The sequence below is a fragment of the Anas acuta genome, chromosome 10 (assembly GCF_963932015.1).
Source record: "Anas acuta chromosome 10, bAnaAcu1.1, whole genome shotgun sequence".
Lineage (NCBI taxonomy): Eukaryota > Metazoa > Chordata > Aves > Anseriformes > Anatidae > Anas > Anas acuta.
Window position 1 is genome coordinate 10,608,004 of NC_088988.1, and position 21,005 is coordinate 10,629,008.

Here is a 21,005-nt window from a genome sequence, read left to right on the forward strand (position 1 = left end):
TATTAAATAGGAGAAGGCTTTTTTATCTATGGCTTGTTTCATGAGATGATGTGTTTTGAAAGCAACAAATGGACTGGGGAGTGATTTTTGGTGTGTTTTAAACATTTACTACCTAGCAAGATTTTCACAAGGAACTTTATAAAGCTATTTGTGTGTTTATTGTACGCTGAGCCTATGCCATGTATCATGCTCTTTTTTTCTAACTGGTTAAGAAGCAAGTTATTTTATTTTGGCCGAGGGAATTTCTGGGAGTATTACAAAGGATTTTTAAAAATAAAAACTTTTTCCAAGTGGATATTATTCCATTATTTTTCCTCAAGTGTAAACAGTTACATTTGGAATAATACAATAAGCTTTAATTTCCTAATTTTTACCCGTCACAAAGTTTTGTGTGTTCCAAAAAAACTATTTCCAGACATTGTTAGCTTAGATTAGTTATTCATTAGTAGCCAAAGTTTTTTGGTTTGCTTTTTTTTTTTCAGAATTGGCAATAATAGGTTTTCATCTTTTCCAGTAAGCTGCTTTCACATGTAGCACTGAACAAGCACTTTCTTCCTTTTTTACAAACACTAAAAAGTTTGCATGTTTTCTGTAAAGGATACTCTTGAATATTAGAAAATATAACATTTCCCATCCTTTATTGCCATAATAAAGAGTAATGAGTATTGGCCAGCAATAAAGGTGGCTTAGCAACTATGTTTAAGACAAGATTTCTAAAAGAACGTAACCACTGGTGTTCCCCTTTTAAGCATGCAAGTAAATGTCCTGATTTTCAGAAGTGCTCCACAGTCAAGAGCTCCTTTGAGAATGTGGCCTCCTGTAGTGCGCCACGTTATTCCTACTGGGGAAGCTGAGCGTTGAATACTACTTTGAAAATCTGTCTGCTTCTTTTAAGGGTCTAACTAAAACTTGAGCAGCTCTGAAAATCCAGCCCCAGTGGTACTAATCACTTCAGAAAATCTGGCCCTCAGTCAGAAAGAGCTAGCTTCAAAGGGTGAAAACTCCACTGGGCTTAGCTTCAGCTGTAAAATTTAATCATGGAGGTGGTTTTCCCACACTCTTTCATTTGTTTCTGGGTAAATTCGATATGGGATATAAATGAGGGTTTGTGCCTGTTGCAATTGAGCAAATGTGGTAGGTGATCCCAAATTTTCAGACCCTGAGGTAGATGGGGCTGAAGTTTTCATTTAAATCTAGGTTCTGTGTCTCTAGATGCTTGAGTTGATTCAATTTCATGTTATATTAATTGACTGTAAGGCTCTGAAGAATGCTAAGTACATTTGATGACTTTCTGTAATAATAAGCCAGTTAATTTAAGTTAGGTTAATAACTACTGCGATTTTAACATCTTGTGAATTAAGAGTTTCATTTTGTTTTGTCTTTTAAAATTACAAGATTTACCTTAGTTTAAAGTTTTAATTCAGTTCTCTATTCTCACGAAAAGCTGATCCTTTCATTGCTATTCTGCATCGGCAAATTAAGGTTAGCGGTTTGTTTTGATCCTGGAGTTATCCATGTCCTCCGTGACTGTGCGTGCTCGGGGAACATCTCTGCTGTTCAGAGATGTGTGCAGGCTCCGTCTGGCTCAAACAGAAAGCTTTCTACCAGGTCCCAGATGACTGTCTGGGGATTTAGGTCACCAAATCTACTAGAGAATGCAGGAATAATCTTGTTCCCTTTCTTGTTCTGACAAAAATTATTTTCCTTTTGTATCCTAGTTTATGCTGAAGCAGAAAATTTCATTTTTTGTGGTTAGCATTGCAAATGATGCATTAATGGTTTTTCCTTTAAGAAGCAGAGGATGAGGTGAATTTACCAAGGAGCCTAAAGCTGTTATGTGGAGCCCCAGTGATGCAAATTGCTTCACTTGGTCATAACCTCGCAAAGCCTTGCTGCAGCTTTGTGTACCCAGGACCTGCAAACATGAAACAACCTGTATGGTAGGCACTTAAACGAGCAAGGAGAAAAAGGGCTTTTTACCAGTTTTAGCTTTTTTTTTTTTAATTTATTTTTTATTTTATTGTAGTCATTTTTTTTTGCCTTGAAAAAATACAAGAAATTTGCTTCTCATGCCTCATGGGGTCCCCTTGAATCACTTTTCTTTTGATTCTTTGCATTCTTTTACAGCAGTAGCAGATCCGTGTGGTTGGGTGGGCCACTGAGCAGGCAGAGTGCAGGCAAAAGACAAACTGATAAAGGCTTTCAATTCTGCAGCATTTCCATGCAGAATAGCACTGAAATCCAGAGTGTCTGTGTTGGGTCTAACACCAGTAAAGTTTCCTACAGCACTAAAGATTCTTCTGTGGGATTTGAAACCCCTCCCAGAGTTAGGTTAATAGATCTTCTTACCATAGCTGTCACATCTTTCATATGCTCAGAAAAGTTGTGATCAGGTCCCAGCAGCCTTTCCCTGCAAGGTCTGTTGCTGGAGTGTGGGTGTTCTTGGAAACTTAGGACTTGGGCAAAGGCAGAACAGAAGGGAAGGTCCAGGTGGTGTGTCAGTGCAGTGCCTGGTGCAGACCATGGTCTGTCTCCCCACAGGATTCCCCTCTTCCTCTGAGAAAGAAAGTGTTGTGGACTTGGGTTATTTATTGCTTGGATTGGGTTTCATTATTTTTTTTTTTTTGAAGTAGATACTTGCTTATGTTTGTTTTACTTGCTGAAGTTTGTTGCAAAACACTTTGTGTGCTAAGAGAGCTTTTATCTGAATATTTGTTGTCCAAATCTTTCTGAAAGTTTAGCAGAGACTAACAGAACTTGTGTTTTTGAGCAAGTCATTCTACATGCAGGAGGAATCTAAAACCAAGATAACAGAGTTACAACTTAGTAACAACTTTTTATCACAATTCTTTTGAATTATCTATCTAAATAACCTATCTATCTAAATAATATTTTCCTCATCTTCCAGATTTATGCTGTAGTTGGCAAGTTAGTGATTTTTACTATTTGCTCTCTGTTATTCTCACCCTTAGGTTTTAAGAAGAAAAAAAAAAACAACTGTACATTGCATTGTTTCCATTATGATAGCAATGGAGGTTGGTGACATCTGGGGATCAGGCAGTAAAAATGACAGGTGAAGTTATGGACAGAACCGTGTCAAAGCGATAGATTGAAATTCAGCTGTATCTGACTCAGAGCAGGCAGTTACCTCGAGTAAGTGACAGGTGATTCTTCCTCACTCCCTGCAATAGCAGAAAACTTACCAGGCAGTTTAAACCTGATACCACCTAGGAAAAGAACAAAAATGTTCCAAATAAAAATAGCCAGATAATATCATTTGCCCTTCATTCCCCCAATATTAACTTAGAGCTGTGTCCCAAAAGCTCCAGCTAGTAATTAGATTCTCCTGCAGAAGTGGAAGCTTTGACTTGCAAATGCCACAAGTGGTATATGATGCTTGGGGCATGTTCTCGGGTAACCTGCTGCTGATTTCAAAGGCAGGAGTAGCAGTACCTTCAGGTGACTATAGGCAGCTCAGGCTGCTGGGGAAAAGCGGGACAGACTGAATAAAGTAATCTTCATTAGCAGCACTCAACTAGAGAAACAAGGGCTGAGAGGGAAGGGACCAGGAGACAAGTGAAATGGAATTCAGGCCTTTTATTTTACTAGCCACATAGGGCTCCATTCTTTTTACAATAAATGAGCTAATTAGATGTTGGGTATACACAGTGGGAGAATGGGGAAGAGGGAAAGAGCTGAGATTTCACTTCAGTGTTAATTTTGTATAATCTCAATACAGCGTTGGTATTCTGTTGAATTAAATATTTGATTGAACTCAATTTGGTAAAACAGTTAGGACTTCACTGTATCGGATGTGGTCCAAACGGGACAGTCTTATTTTTCAGGCTCAGAGAAGTTCTGTGATGATTTAACTGGAAAAAAGCACCAGAAACTAGTTTTGTGTCTCTCAGTATTTGCAGTTATGAATAGCTTTGGTGATCTCTGCTGTGGCCGTGTTTTGCTGCTCTTGCTGGCTTGAGAAAACTTGTGGGCGATGCCAACTAAGCCTTGCAGCCCTGGTTTCTGTGTTTGTGCATCGCCAGCTGGTGCATCGGCTTTGTAGGAGATGAGCAGCCAGCAGACATCACCTATGTGTTTTTCTTCTGACCTGATCTAAAGACACACCCAAGATCAGTCTCACCCAAGGGTTCCAAGAGCTCTTTGTGCTTTCCATCATTGTGCCTGGTAGCTGGTGGCTGTGGGACAAGATCCATCCTGATGCACATTGCAGTTCTTCCATAGAAGAAGTAACATACCATTAATCACTGAGCTGCTTAAAAGTAGATCGCTATTCATCCTTACATTGAGGTATTCTGGGATATTGCAACTTCTTGTCTTCTGTAAGTCTTCCTACTTTCCTGAGCGATAGGCATATTTGCATACTTCCTAATTCCCTCCTTATTCCAAAAATAGATCTATATTTTATATTACTCTCCACTTAACTTAATTTGAACTTTTATTTTGCTTACATAGTAATGAAATCAGTTTACATAATAATTCTCTTGTTCCCTTGACAGTCCTTATTGCCTAGACATGCTGTTTTTTGTTACCTTACATGAACCATTAATTGGAATCCGATGTTCTTGGCAGGAGTACAGTCACAAATGACAGTGTCATACATCTGTGCTTACTGTGGGAGTGTCTCAATTTTAAAATGTGAGCAGAACCTCCAAATAAAATCAGTCTTAGAAAATGGTTTTGGATATAGTTTGTTGTAGCATTATACAGGAAAATAAACAGTTCTTTGAAAAGTAATATTCCCAAAATATCACTAGGAGTCTCTTTTTGGATGCCTAGGTGTTAATATTTTCTAATTATTCTCTCTTTTTTTTTTTTTGTACCATCTTACGCTTTACAATTGTACATACAGCACTGAGTCTGACAGGGTCCTGATCCATGGCCAGGCCTCCAGGATATAACAATAATAGAAACAGATATCCACAACTGCTGCGCCGGCATTCAGACTTTTACTCTTCATTTCATCTAACTCCAAAACAACATCATGGTTATTGTTGAAAACAAGACATTAGCTGTCTAGTTGCAAAATACATGGAAGCTTCCTCCTTACACAGAAGGAAATCTGTTAGTGGCAGAGGATTCATACCAATGGAGCAAGGTTTCACCAGCAGGCTTTACTCTCAACAGGATTTGACATGATGATGGGAAATGGCAATGTCCTTGTTTCAGACCTCTCACCTTCCATTTGAGGAGGAGGTGTCTCGGTCATTACAAGAGTCCTCAGTTGTCCTGGTTCTGTAAACCACCAAAGTGAAGCTGGTGGACATGGTACCTACCGAGATAGTTACAAGTGCCTAAGACGTCACTTGGGATGCTGAGGCCATAGCTATACGTATGTTTTAATCCAGTGCTGCTCTCAAAAGAAGGAATGTTGTCATCACCCCTACATGATCATCTTCTGTGCCGTGCTCTTGCCCTTCCTCAGCACAACTTTTCCTCCAGCTTCACGTGAGACAGACTGAGTATGCATGGCCACATACAGGTGACAGCCAGAAACTCGCTTCTCCTCTTCCATTTCATGCATCTCTTAGTGAACACCTTGCCAGACTCTACTAAAGGGACAGGTAGGGCTTCCCTGCCATGTGCCCACCCACTGGTGTCCTGCTTTCTGTCCTTGATAAGCTGAGCAGTTATCCTTTCTCCAAAGGCCCATAAAAGATGCTTTTGTGGAAGAAATGCAGCTGCTGCCATTTACCCAGTGGCTTCAGTACCCACAAAATCCAAGGATATGGAGATGAAACCAGGAGCTAACACAACATGGAGTTGCTAGGATTGAGGGAATATCAGAAAGTTTGCAAATTCCTTCTGCTTCTGTAGGAGCAAGACTGGGGGCTGTTTCCTTTGTTGGTGACCATCCAGGGAGCTTCCACCTCTGAAGGCATCCCCTTGTGTGTCCCTGGCTCTTGCTTGTTGGCTGTAAGCATGTTGTTAGCTTCCTGGAGGGAATGCTAAAAGCAGAATCGGACTGCAGACTGTCCAGACAAAGAATCTGAGTGTTGCTTTAGTGCTTGTATGGAAAGACCTGAGGTGTGCATCCAGGCTCGATCATCACACCTGGTATTAAATCTCCTTTGCTTTAAGAAAAGGCAAAAAATGCACACGCAGTGCCAGCGCTGCCTTCAGAGGATGTTTGCCATTGTTTTTCTCACTGTGCATTCATCTTTCTAGCATCTGTCTTGGATTGACTGCCTTAGAAAAGGCATTTACAAACAGAATTGAAGGGAAGTACACTTAAAAGCCAAATATGGGTTGTTTGTTGTAAAGCAGCCGATAGATACTTGGCAACACACCAAAAGGTCCAGACACTAATCTAATTGTTTACAGCTCATGGAAAGATTAATCCACAAGATTGGATGCCCTCATTTCCTTTACGCATTACAATGAATGTGTGAGATGCCAAACCCCATGGGGCAGCAGCAAAAAGAAAAATGGCTCCATTTCTGCACAGTTATTGTTTCAAGTTTAGAAATACATTGATTCTCTTTGATTTTTGATAAGAATTTAAATGCAAAGTGCTGTGCTTAATATCACACTATTCATGTTTCCTAGCCTCATTACATCAAAATTGTGCCTTCTTATTTTAATGTAACATGCAAAGCATGGATTGAATGTTTGAAATGAAAGGTAGCAATTATACAGTGAAAACGGTCAGAGTACGTTTGCTGCATCCCATTGGCCTGGCTTACAAGGGCACCAAGAGCAGATGCCCTGGGCACATGCAGATGCCCAAGCTAGTAAGCTCTGAAAACCTTGACTACTGTAAGATGTTTTGCATTGGGACAGAATAAGCTCTGCAAAAGAAAAAAAAAAAAAGCAACCCCATTATTGCTTGGGTGACCGGTGAGAACAAAACAAACAGTGCTGAGTGGCTACTGCAGGCTCTGCTCCTGTGAGATAGGCTTTCTCTGAACTGAAAGTGGAGCTCAAGAGCAAACAGTGCTGTGGGGTTAGACACGCTTTGAAGAGGGAGCGATTCAGTGAGATTAAAACATGGCTAATATGCAGGGTATGCCCCTGCCTCCCCCTGGCGTCATGGCACTTTTTCCAGAGGCGTGGAAGAAATGCAGGAGCACAGCTGTGCCAGGACGTGCAGCCCTGGCTGCCAGGAGCAGAGGGTAGCATCCTGGCAACGTGCTTCCCCTTCCAGAAGGGGATGTTTGATCCAAGTGCTACCAGTTACAGTGCCGGTGCTTTTGAGAAGAGTCAGCCTGCTACCAATGGGAAAAATTTGATGACTTTGGCCATGAGAAGGCCTTGGGAAAGCAACCTGGAGACCAGATAAATAAAGCCTTTGTCTTGCAAACCCACTAACCTTTGGCTGTATAGTTCAGAAAAGTTTTCATTAGTGAAGTGTGTACATGTTTGTAAGCTGGCTGGCCTGCGATCTGTTTGCTGGTCATCACGATATTTGTTGATGAAATTTTGCTACAGTTGCAAAGGATTTTCAAAAAACTAGTGGGATCGAGATATATTTATTCAGATGTTGCAATACCTGGCACATTTGGGGGAAGAAAATTAATATCCTGAACTAGTCTTTGCAGTGTTTCTAATTCCTTGACTAAGCACGTCCTCATATATCATTTTACTTTACCAGCTTTTGAGAAGAAGAGAACATTTTGCTAGTCAGAACTTGTTTTGACTTGGTGCTGACTGATATTATTAAAAACTATGTTGCCTGAAAGTCTGAATCTGACAAAAGTTTAGTTTTAAATGGGCTGCTTTTATGAGGTCATGTGTAGACTCATTGCTCATGAATCAAGATCATAAATATATAAGCTTAATAACATACAGTGAGAATAAACATTTGCATATCCTTGGAGAAATTGTTCTCTGTTGTATAGTTCAGCTATTTCAGCCAGGATGTAGAGGGTGCATTTCAAGATTTTCATGTTGCTTAAGATACTGTATACTTCAAAAGAAGGTATAGAAAGAAATAGTGCAAGAAATTATTTGTTCTCCAAAAACAGTACACACTATCCCAAGGTAGAGTGTGACAGTACTGAGCACATCCTAAAGCCAGAACTTCTGCAGCCTAAAAAACAGTTTGGCTATTGGCAGTTGAAACCTGGTAATCACTGTGCTTGAAAGCTAAATGAGAGAATGATGAGAGAGAATGTTATAGCACAATTTCAGTCCTCTAATTCCCAATTATTTTATGTGTTTTGGATGTCTTATGGAATGGTCAGCATTGGATGGTCTTGATAAGAGGTTTGCCACAGGTGGTGTTTCTGTCCATCAGAACTGGTGTTTTTTCCCCAGGGAGTGGACCGCATTGACCTGCCAGGGCTCCGAAGCCTGCGCACTGCTCGGAACCTGGAGCAGGGCATGGTGCTGACCATCGAACCAGGTATCTACTTCATCGACCACCTCTTGGACCAAGCCCTCTGTGATCCTGCACAGTCCTGTTTCATCAACAACGATGTCCTGCAGCGTTTCAGGGGATTTGGTGGGGTGAGTAATTTTTGGTTGGAAGGCTTTCTGAATCCCCTTTTCTGTTTCTTTGCTATATACTTAAGAAGTTTTAATGTCTTGTATGGGGGTCTGTTCCTGAAACAGTACCTCAGGCCATTTTGCCCTGCAGACAAAATGGTCTTTTCTTGTTATTTTTAAATGTACTTTTATACTTGTGATACCTAATTAACAAGGGACCTGTATTTTTCCATTGATTGAAATACCTTCTGTCAACACTGTACAGTTACGTGCCAGGTAGGAGTTCTATCCAATCCAAGACGTGTATATGTTATGAAATAAGAGACTGAGATTCACATTCCAGAGTTACAGCAGCAGCAGTCGGGCGCTCCGTCCCAGGGCAGGAGAGTCTTACACTGTTCCGAGTCAGGCATTACAGAAAAACAGCAATAATTACTCTTAATGCCTTAATGCCAGAATGGCCTGAAACTGATTAATGTAAAACCTTCCCCTGTTTTCCTGAGGAATGGCCAATGGTCTTCATGAGCTCTCGTGCTTAAGGTATCACATTGCAGGGCTTATGTAGTAGCGTGTGTGCAGAAAAGGTTGGCTGACTGGGGAGTTAGCAGTGGTCCGAATGATCGTTTCCACTCAGAGCTGCTGTGTAAATAGAAGGGCCTTGTTTCTCCATGCTCTCCAGGGCATTTCCCATTCAAAACCACCACCCTAGCAGAATGTGTAGCAGTTGCAGTGGCTTCCAGTAGGTTTTCATTTTAGCAGAGCAAGCATTTGAAGGGTGCCGCATTGTTCTCTGGGCTTCCGTATTCATGCACAGAGAAGATAAAGCAGGCAGCTGTAATGCCCCATCCTTCTCTTGGCTTTTCTGCTAAATCTCAACACAGCTAACAATCGCTGGCAACGGCGGTGATTTTCTGGTATGAGAAGTCACTCATTAGGAATTGTCTGTTGCTGCCATACACTAATTTATCACTGTACGCCAGCCATGAGAGGGTAATTACTGTAACGTTCTTGGTCTGAGCTGGCTTTGAACCACCAACCCAGACCAAAAAGTGGTGTGTGCCATTACCAGCTGTGTGAGTCACTCAGGCTCCTGGGCAGCTGCCTCTGGAAGCTCGCTATCCGGTGTGAGCAATCTTATCAAAAGACGTGGGACTTTACCCTCTCTGCTATTTAATTCACTGCTGAGGTTTGGGACGTTATCTGTCTCTGTGTTGTTTCTTTATCAAGACTTGCCAGCCAGCCAACTGAGATACAGATGAATGAAAGGCAGTTAACTCTCCATTTTCTAATTTTGAACACATTATATATGGTACCACGCGCTGAAACATATTCTAAAGGAACACTGTAGTGCACTCATGTAGCTTAACACCACAATGAAAACAGTTTTAACTATTTTCATTTTTCTTGCAAACATGCTGTGGGAGGTTTTGGGCAGTTGAATTGATTCCTGGTGAGCTTTCTTTGGAAGCGTTCAGTGAAGCCCACATTTTTCCGTGGTTTGCTGTGAATGCCCTCTCCATCTCTGCTGGCTTGAGGCATGCATGTGGCTCACCTGCTGTGTGTGTTTGCATGCAACAGGGATGGCAGCACAGCATCTCTACCTTGGTACGTCTTGCTGAATCAGTCACTTCTGTTCCAGAGATTCCAAACAAAGTCTAACTTTCTCCCCTGTTTTTTGCTTAGCTTCCTGTAATGATGACTTGTAAGGAGAGCTAGCCAACAAACTTTGCAAAAAGGGGGAGCTGCCCAAAAACGATTGAGCAAAAATCTAAATCTCCGATCCCCCTGTGAACAATACATTTTACTTAGAGCAAAAAAATAATACACACACACCCTGAGCCAGATGTTGTCACTTGATTTTGTCCAGGAGAAGAATGGAAATAAAATCTCAGACAGAAATGCATCTGAATATTTCTGAATTCTGCACAAAAGCTGAACAGTAATGCAATCAAAATGCAATTTGTGTTGTTGAGAGTGCTTAGTTATTTGCATGCTGGTTCATTTTAGAGTTTCCAGAATGAATATTTGTCTCAAACATATGTCAGAAAACTTTCTCTCTACATGATTTAAAGATCTTATGAAGCCCTGTGTTGTTACGGATGTGTAGTCATATGTAGTCATAGAAGTATGGGGATTAGTACTGATGGCAGTTCTAGCCAAGGAGCTCACTACAGTCATGTCCAATGTTTCTTTAAGTTTGTAAGAAAAATATGTACTGAAAAAGGAAATAACTAGCTTATTTTCCTCTGCAGAGCTCAGCACTAATTAAAGTATTCTTAATTTGGTATGGTTTAATTCACTTCAAAAATGAACTTACATTAACCAAAGTAATACCACTGCAATTCTGAGTAAGATGATCCACACAGGGATTTGTGGAGTTTAATGAATTCACCTTGAATTCATGTCTTTTTTGGTTTTGGATAATTTTCTTGAATGTGACAAGTCTCTGCACTGAGAACAGAAGCCCTCTTGCTGTGCCAGAAAGACCGTAGCCATTTACTGTAATTCATGCTGCCTAGTGTTAGCTGTAAGAGATTATAAAAGCTTCAGAGCAAGGAAGAATAGAGAAAAAGAGAGTTTTTCCTTCTCTAACTGTGAATATCTGCTGGTACCCACCATCGGTGCTGGTGCAGCAACACAGCTGCACACATTCAGACCAGGTGCAAGGCAGCCCAGCCTTTCTGCCTACATGTAACGCAAACACACCCAGGCTGTATGGCTGTAACTGCTGCTCGGAAACCTCGTAATTTGGCCTCTTCCCAATCAGGAGTTGTTCTTGATCAAATACGGATCCCTCTGGAGCAAGGCAAGAGTTTTTGCTAAGGGAGCTGCTTCTGAGAGCTCACGTTGCCCTGTCTGAAGCCCTAAACTCATACTTGACAGACGTGAAGTCCATTTTCGGGTCCATTACAAGCTTCCTCAACCAATTTTGGGAAGTCACTCGGTCACATGTACTTTAGTTCTGTGAATTGAAGGCCCAGTTTACTGAGGTCATAAACACTGTGGGGCAAGGGCTGCCGTCAGGCAGTGGCACAGCGCCTGTCCCAGGGCACCTCTGCTCTGCCCAGGCTCTGCAAGCGCCGCTCTCTTGAATAAACAGAGGTGCAAGTACAGCACATAGAGGTATGTATATGTGGTTGTATGTTTTGCTCAGGAAAAGCATTTGGTTCCTGAGGGAAGGGGAAATACCAACTCCAAATGCTGCCCTTTAGGGTTTGACATTTCCATTCTTCATAAGCCGATTTCTGATTCATGCAGTTCATATGATGTTTTCTCAAAGACGCAGTAAAACCATTCAGTCTTTTTTTTTTTGGCCGTAAGTATTCAGTCTCTGTTCAGGCTATATTTTTCCCTAAGATTTGTAGAACCAGCACTGCACTTAATATGTGAAAACTGTATGTAACTTAGAGAAAACGCTCCATCACAGCTGAATGTTGAATGTATCACTTCCTTTCATTTGCAGATTTTTCTCACTTTAAAGTTCAATATCCAGCTCTTGAAGATCTGCAAAAATTGTTATATTTTTGAAACAATAGGACTTCGTTTATTCAGGAAGGAATGTTAAATCAGATAAAAAGCAGAAAATATTTCTCTGTTTTGCATCTCTGAAAAGATATTTAATTGCTTCTACCTTTAGCTCACAAAGCCATGCGGTTGTCTTTGTCATGATTTCTATTTTGCATAAGGCTGAGCTCTGTTCCTGAGCTTGTGGCAAATGTGTGTTGTGGAATGAAGTAGCTTACTACACAATAAACATTATAATGCTCATCTGCTTTTTAACATTTCACATTATGCAGCAGTAATAATGCTACTCAACATATTTTGGAAAAGTTTTCACAGAAAAGCAGTTGTCTTCATGAAATACATAGCTTTCTTTAAAGTTTTGAGAAGTGATAATTACAGGCAGCCCAAAATCAGTGACTAGTTGCTTACAAACATTTACCCTTTTCTCTTAAGTTGTCTAATTAATGTAATTAGGTTAAACTAAGAGCAGTTGCTATTAACCTGTATTTAGCTTATAGTTTATTGCTTCTTTTTGAGGCTTGATGAAGGGAATGTGTGCCTGAAGCTTCTTTTTCCAGCTATATCAGTTGATCTAATAAAATGCATGGCCTCACCCTACAAATCTCAATCCTTTTTTATGAAATCTTTATATGTAGGCCTTTAAAATAAATTGTGCCTGACACGAGAACTTGCTTTTGAGTAAGAGAAGGGAGACTGGCAGCAGTGGATAAGAAAGAGTCCCTGCATAGCAGAGAGACTGTTAGCCTCCGGAGGAGACGTCTTGATGTTACCTCTCCATAGAATGTTGGAACAGGAGAATGCCAGATGTTTCCCTTGTCGTGCACCATACCCACCTCTCCCTAACTTTGACATAGGGGTGAGTCTATTTTCTAGTCAATCCTCGTATATCCCCGTGAAGTATCGAAGTTGAACTCTGCTTGTGATAAGTTTGCTGTATTAAAAATTATTGGTGAGTCGATGGCTGAGTCCCCTCGTCTACATGTGTCTGCTTCTGCAGGAAACCAGCTATAAAAGCAGATGCATGGCTTCTTCAGCTGGCCAGAAGCACGTGTGCTAATTTACTCTGTGTGGCAGCACATGTGGCACATGCCCTGTAATCCTTTCCCAGGCAGGTCTCCTGCTCTAGGATCTTGAAGCGATAGTATTGCTGCCTTCCACAGCCATAAACTAGTGCTCAATAGATTAAAAAAATTGAGATGTGTCACCAGTGGTCTTTTTTAATCACATCTGGGATCTGTCATCGTGCAGATCTGGACTATTTAATTGGCTAAAATTGTTTCTTGACTCTCAAAAGCCTTTTATATATATCATCATCCAAAAGAAATGAATGAGTGCTACAACCCCCTTCGCTTGGAAGATAACACAAGAGGCTCTGGGGAGCATGACTGTATTAGTTAGTCAGGACAAAGTGCGAGGCTGTATATATAGCTGACAGCAGCATGGTGTTTAACTCCTGTGCTGTCCTTGGCTGTGCCCGCACAGCCTTGCTTTGGGACAGGCTTAGGTTCGTTGAATCAAGCCACATGATGGTCTGTTGCTGGCGTTAGGCAGTTGTGCAATCAAATGTATCTAAATAGATCATGCCACTAACCATGATAAGAAGAAGGCATTTTAGAGTCCTGACGTTCCTTTGCAGGAGTGCTTCCTGAAACATGCCATCTCATGCTGAAAAAGCAAAGTCCCCCCTGGGGTGTTTGCAGGGAGCCCCTGAGAGCCGCTGGTGCAGCGACGGCCCCGCACCTCCCTTTGCTGTTCCTTTAAGCCGCGTTTGATTCCAAACCACGTTGTAGCCCTGAAACGAGCAGCACTGTGGAACAAAGAGCCTGCAAACAGGGACAGCTCTAAGAGCAAGTTTCATAACAACTGTCCCCCACTGGGAAAGGCAGTCCCAAGCTAGTAAGCCTTGCCAGCCAGATCCAGCATCTTTTGTCCATTTGGACAGGAGACAAGACCAAGTGCCGGGCTCTCCTGGAGGGAAGGTTTTGCAGGTCCTCTGAAGCTGCTTCTTGCTGCTGCTGAGTTTAAGCTCAGTGTGAAGCACTGAGGATGTGAACAGAAAAGCAAATGCAAAAAAAAATTTCCCCTCTTGAGAACCTGTGTTCCTCTGCACTTGTGTTCTTTTTAGGTAAGGGGATCGTATGCACCAAGAGTGGGAAGTATTTCTTCTCTGTTATGGCAGGTGCACACTTCAGGTTAGATTTATCCAGTCAGAGGGATGGTTGGATCCTGGAGAAGGAGCTGGAGCTTTCCTAGGAGTGATAGGTGAGGCACTAGGGGAGTGGCACGTTCTTGCCTCCAGCAGCATCCTGTTGACCTGCTGAGCAGCTGGTGGGGATCAGTGGGAGACACAGGACTGCAGCAATCCACAGCAGCCTCCTAACAATCTTCCTCCTATATGCCCAGTCACTGTGTGTGGTACTCCAAACTTGTGGGTCTCCCCTGTCCTCCTATGTTTGGTAACTCCCAGTTTTCAGACGTAGATGGCTCCAGCCTCCCCTTGTGCTTTGCTTGTTCAGGGTCTTTTGCTTTCCACCTCTGCCAGAACCTCCCTTTTTGTAGTCCTAAGCCAGCTCCCATCTTTTTGTCCCTTTATCCTCTTACAGAATTGCCCATTTCCTGGCTCCCACCATTCCAGACTTTACCTCTTCATCCACTGTTTGTCAGTCCTGTCTGGCCTCTCTGTATCTCGCTTTCCATGGCTCCTTTCCTCACTCTAGCTCCATTTTCCAGCTCATTCCCCATCCTCATTTTCTCTTGAGGCACATATAGGGTGCAGTATTGACAGACACATTGCCCTACCTGCACTTCCCCATGTTAGGCTTGCGTCTTCTGCTCTGTTTTCAAGGTTGTCAGTCCTCTCAAGGAGTGCCCAAGTTGTGGAGAAAGCGTGCGATGCTGAACTGGAAAATAAGATCAATTTTGGTGTGTGGGTTTTTTGTTGTTGTTGTTGTTTTTTTCTGATCTTACTTGTTAAGCAGATGAATTGTGACTGAAATGTCTCTGTAGCAGATTCACTGGCGACTTTTAGCTCAAAGAGGTGACACTGTGCAGCTGGAGGTGCTTGGGAAGGGGCTGTCCCACAGGCAGTTCTAGCCTTAGTTCTAGTTCAGCCTTACCTCAGCTGAGTTACTTTGGCACTTATATTTTTGCTTTCCACATCAAAACTGTGCCCAGATCCATTTTCAGTGGTGAAATGGGGTGTTTGGGCTTTTACAATATCACCAGACAGCCCTATCCCATGGATTCTAGCACTTCTGCACACTGACTGGATACCAGCAGGTTTTTGGCAGGGCCTGGAGAACCCAGCACCTGCAATGCGCTGCTATCAGAGGCAGCAGGATGGATGCTGGGGGCTGAATCCTTGGCTTATTTTTCACTCAGATGGCAAAATTTGAAGCAATGAATCAAGAAAGCAACCCTGGTAAAATCTGTTGAAGTGCACAGACTTGTTCATTGTGTTGCTGATTTCCCCTTCTGCAGCCTGGTGTGGGCCTTTCAGACACACCGAGAGGAGAGGGACTCACAGCTTTCAAATTTACAGCTGTCCAAATCAAAAGTGTGAACTCAGTGGAGTTTGTTTATTTAATTCTGCTCTATAATACGCTTAACTTGATACCAACTAAAAGAAATAATCTGGCAAAGACATCATTAAACAGTTTAATAAGGGCTGGATGACTCATTTTGTTTGAACAAATGGATTATTTTGCAATCAGAAGTACAAATGTTAACCAGCTTTATTTTTAGTTGAAAATGTCAAGAGGTCAGAAACAATTAAAGCAACTGTAAGGTGGGAGTCCCCTGAGTTTGTGTTCTCTTGGATTTACACCTTACTAAAATTGCTTTTATTGCAGCTTAGCGACTTAGTAACATTTTTCTGATAAGATAACGGGAAATGACTATGTAGGCATATTTACTGGTAAGGAGAGATTAGAGTCAAACAGAAATGGAACATACTTTTCATTTTAACAGAACGAGAGCTGGAAAACTGAGAGGATCTGTTTTTCCCTTGCGTGATTTGAAGTGCAATAATTGTATTTTAAAAGGAATGTCTGACCTGTTTAGGGTTTTCTCGTTGGCTCCAAATTCAGTGTTTTGAGTATCAGCTACAAGCTACTTCATATTGCAGCTCCTCCTTTGAAAGTTGGTTGTATTTAGAGAGAAGGGAATGTGGTTTGTAAGTGCAGAGTAGTTAACTGCAGCTCAGCAACAGAACTGCTTCAAGAACAAGCACTTCAGATGTTAGCAGGCACTGCTCTTCAACCTGTCCCTAGCGAGCTGTGCACTAGCAAGTTTGGAGGCAAATTCAGGGGGAAATGTACCTTTTTCTGCTCTTGATGTCAGAGGGTGGAGGTTTATTGGCCCCATGTAATTATGCAGCATGAGCTCACTGATGCAGCATCTCACTCAGCCTGTCCCTGGGGCATCCGAAGCAGCAGAGGCACCACCTGCGTCACCTGCAGAGCCACCGCAGGGAAGGGGAGCCTCTGTGGTGCCGGGGCGGGTGGCAGGAGCCTGCAGCCCGAGGGGGATGTCGTCCTACAGAGCTCTGTGCCACTGCGGTGCCGAGGGGAAATGGTGCTGCTTGCTTTATGGTCTGCCTCTGTTCTGTCAACAACTCAGACCGAAATGCTCCTCTTGTTCCCACTGCCATCGCTTCCTGATGTGCTTCTCGTCTCCAGCTGGAATACCTTGATAACTGCATCTTCTCTGTAACAGGTCCGGATCGAAGACGACATTGCAGTGACAGCCAGTGGAATGGAGCTGCTAACGTGCGTCCCACGTACTGTTGAAGAAATAGAGGCTTTCATGGCAGAAGGCCAAAGCAGTGTCAAGTCATTTGACTCCTTGTCCAGCCAAAAGCAGTAAACTGCAGTGGGATACTTAATGTCTCACGCTAATCAGTCATCATTCTGATTTAATGCTGTGGCATATAAAATGCATCTAATTCTTAATAGCAAGAGAAGCAAGCTGGCTATTAGCTGGAATGATTCACTAATTAAAAATGAAGGTAGAAGGCTTCAGCACTGGATATCCAGGTAAACCAAATGTTGCTGCTTGCAGTCAGCAGTTTAAATGACAAGTGCCACCTGAATAAACCCTGCTGCATAATCGGTGGGGCTTACACTTCTATCGGAGCTTAGCTCTGACATATCTTTCTTCCAATGAAATCTGAATTTTGATGATATAGACTCTTTAAAGTAACAAGTGGATTATATGAATGCTGTCAGCAGTTACAACAGTCTAAGTCATTTATTAAACTTCAGCACAAGTATTGCGAAAAAGAAAAAATCAGCTATTCTTAGTGGACACAATGACACGTATATTTTTCTTACGGATCTTATTTCAATGAAAATGGAGTAAACAGAATGAAATTTTTATTAAAATTCATCCATGGCATCATTTGTGTTCACAACTTTGTGTTCATTATGTTCTTCTGTTGCCATTTCCTCTTCTTTATCTGACCTTTCTACCAATTTGTGCTCTGGAAACTTTGACCCATCATTAGACAGATTTTTCTGCTCTGGATAATGGGTATATTGATCCTTCACACACAGCTCAGTGCTTATTAGATTTGTCCATCTATTTGTTCCTTAAAAATGTAGACCGCTGTGGTGTTCGTGAGCCTTAAAAATTTCAAGAAGGAAGTATCTTTGTTACAGGGATCGGGGTCATTTCAGCAGCATGTGCTCTGTGAAATGATAGTTCTTTTTAACTGCCCAGTGCTAGTAGGTTCAGAATTAAATAATGTAAATTTTATTTGGATAGACCACAAACATATTAATAATCATCATAAAGTGATTTTCCATTCATGCAAGATTTAAATTACCCAGAGAGTCCTTTCTTTACTGTAGGTGAAGCCTGCGGGAGAATAAATGCTCTTCTTGCATCATAAAATAGTCCTGGTTGTTCTAACTACATAAGAATAATCTTCCTTACTGAACACATCATGCTTACGTTCATTGCTTATGAATATGTGAAAACTCCTGTTTAGTCTTCAGGCTCTTTTGCACAGTTGGACTATGAAGCAGCTTCAGAGCATTCTTTCCACTGTACCTGGGGCTCTGGAGTCACAGCAGCATGTCAGAGCCCTTCCATGTCTTATCATTTGCCAAGGGAAGATTTTCCCCTGCGAGGAGATCTCAATCATCTCTGCATCTCCTGTCCTGTAGATGGTACATGAGCAACAGGATCTGGGGGCCTGCAAGCTCCTGTCTTATATGGGGTGTGCAATGCAGCATGGGCTTGGAGAGTGTGGAAAAGAACTGTGTTGCTGTTAGATCTGAAATAAGTTCTTTCAAAATTGTTAAACACATCACTCTTTCTGCTAATTGGGTTGATCAGAGTGACAAGGACCTGCTCTTCATTTCTAAATGCTTGGTGACCCATTGCCAAACAGGAAACTTGACGTGTTAGAGGCTAAAGAATCACATTCTGAAATAATCCAGGGGACGTTATAGGCTCATTTTTTAGTAGAGTGACGTTAAACATATTTACATTTTTTCATAGGTGGTTTGGCTGTGGTCTGTAAGAGGTAAGTACAGGAGGTTTTGAGCAAGAAGGGGAAGGGATGAGGAGGGAAGGACGTATGATCAGCAGCTTTACATGCAACTGTGCTAACACTTTCTCTTGCAGTGACTGGCAGGCTCGTGGCCTGAAATGCAGTACTCATGCAAAAGTCTCAATCTTTGCTTTGGTGAGAATAGATTTAGTTTGTGCAGATACACAAGCACAGAAACCTGCTGACACTGCTCCAGGCACGTCTCCCCTTAAACCTCAGGAGGTTTTTTCAGTGCGAGACCGTGCTCACGGCCTCGGCCTGCTTCCCTCTGAGTCAAAGTACGTTTCTGTGGTGTGCTCTGAACACACCCAGGAGCTCACTCACTGCTTTGGGCACTCTGAAACCTGCAGTTGCTTTGGTTCAATAGCAGTTACTATTTTAAAGTAACACTTCACAGATTTTCAAAAAAAAATAATTTGGAATTGTTTCAAGTAAGCTGTAACCCCAGTGTAGTTAATAGGCCTTTCCCTGCCTGTGATTAATCTTGGCAAATACTGGTCTCTGCTGCTGCAGAACAGGTCGAGCAATCTGGTGTTGTGCAGGAGGCAGAACTGGTTTTGCTTCGACATGTACCAGCGAACAGGAGCTCTGCGGGGAAGGCGCTCGCTCACGTAACCGGCTGCTCTTCTGTTGTGCTTGCCCAGGATGGGGAAGCATTGCAGTCAGGATGTGCACTGTCCTCCATTTTCCTTCCTAATCAGGCCCATGAACTCGGTCACTAGAAATTTCACCCTTCCTTCCAGAGCTCTGTTCTGTAATTATGATAATTTTAATCCACTTAAGCAAAAAGTGAATTGGAATTATATTTTTATATTAGAATCCGTTGGGGGGGAGGAGGCAGGGAAGAAGGCCTTTAAAAAACGCAAAATGATATTTAATACATTTTAAATGTATGGGGAGGAGAGAATGCAGGTTATGACAAATTTTCTTTTTGGCTACATTAGGATTTGTTAGGCTGTTATCTGTATTTTCCCAAATGCCTTTCCCCCCTGGTGCAGACTCAAGTAGAGTCGCACCAAAATAGCAGAGTGCATTGTGTTGAGCAAGTTGGCTGTTTAAAAGGTCCAAGTAGTGAGCTGATATATTTAAATTGCTTCAGCTGCCTGGGGTTGGAGCCACTCTGGGTTTATCTGCCACGCAAATCATGCTGTTGCAGCAACGCAGTATAATTAACGTGGTAGAGCCTCCTAGTGCTCGTGGAAGTTAGAGTAGGGAAGTTCTCTTACAGTAAGAAAACAGCAATCAGGTTTACAGGTGAAATGTAGAGCATTGTAGCACTTTTTCTTGTTGTGAGAGGCACTATGTTCTGTCACAGACTATAACTGCTATTAAAAATTGTATCAAAAGGAAAATATTAGTTTTTATAGGACTATACTAAAATTTTCTTGTGTAGGTATGTATTTATTACAAATTTTCCTTAGGAAGAAAAGAGGTTCTTCCGAGTCGCTTCACTGTGAGAGCTCTCCTGTGCCTTACTGAAGATGCTCGGCTGGATGGGGCTGAGGCACTTTGCTGCCAGTGACCAGGAAAGCCTCACCTCTGCCTTTGATCCGCAGGGGGCTGAGACAGCTGTTGTAGCAGGAAGGGGTTTAAAATAACAGGCTCCTGCCTCTCTTGCAACCAAGCTCACACTGTGAGCAGATATTATTTTTTTAAAAAAGTAAAATCTCTGGTCTGTGGCCTCGCATGTTGAAAGTGACATGCTGCACAGTCTGGATGCTTCCCTAGGCAAACACAGCAAGTGCATGGACTGCTAAGCCGGAAAAGTCATTGTGCAAACTAACAGCTTTTTGTAACTCGGTGGTTTTGTTTTAAAGAAGGAAGTGGAACTGGTGATGTCAAGATGTTGAAGTGACCTACCCGAGCATTCTAGGTCTCCATCAAAAGTTTTATTCCTACTCAAGAGATTTAAGAAATCATTCATCTAGAAGTAGCCCATTTTCACCAAAATCAGAAAAGCGAGAGAGATTTGGAGCTCCTGGTTAGGTTGTCTGGAGAGAAACCCACATTAACCTGTCAGACCAATGGCAGGATAACAGGGCGATGTAGTCTCAACTCGCAGAGCAAATAGAAGAGACTAGCTCCTGCGTTTTGCACCAGAGCTTCTGCCCCTCTAACAAACAGGGTGCAGTCAGGTCATCTTTATCCTTCTACAGCTGTTTTCCCTGCCCACATTCCCACGACCTATCATAACCTTTTAATTGTAATACAGGTTCAGGAAAGGTAGCTTTTTTTTTTTTTTTTTTTTTTGAGGGGGGGTTGTTGTTGTTTTGGTTTTGTTTGTTTTGTTTGGTGAAATTGGGAATTTAGCTAAAATGTAATTAGTTTCCAACTCTCCTTCCCCTGAATAAAAACCTAAGTAGAAGACAGTAATGGAGACTGTTGCATGGATTTCTCAGACAACAGCTGTTCAAGGTGGCCACCTCTGTATTTGAGCAAAAGAGAACAGGGACAGGAAAAATAAGGCCAGCAC

At 42.1% G+C, this 21,005-nt stretch overlaps 1 protein-coding gene across 3 annotated transcripts in view; it reads left to right on the plus strand.

Moving 5' to 3' along the window:
* PEPD (peptidase D) overlaps positions 1-17,373 on the plus strand; it is a 133,196-nt gene extending 115,823 nt beyond the window's left edge. For all 3 annotated transcript variants that reach the window (XM_068693766.1, XM_068693767.1, XM_068693768.1), the window contains 2 exons: positions 8,278-8,469; positions 16,690-17,373. In XM_068693766.1, the coding sequence (XP_068549867.1) occupies positions 8,278-8,469; positions 16,690-16,839 (342 nt within the window). In that variant the 3' untranslated portion in view covers positions 16,840-17,373. The remainder of the gene's footprint in view (positions 1-8,277; positions 8,470-16,689) is intronic.
* Positions 17,374-21,005: the final 3,632 nt, after the last annotated feature.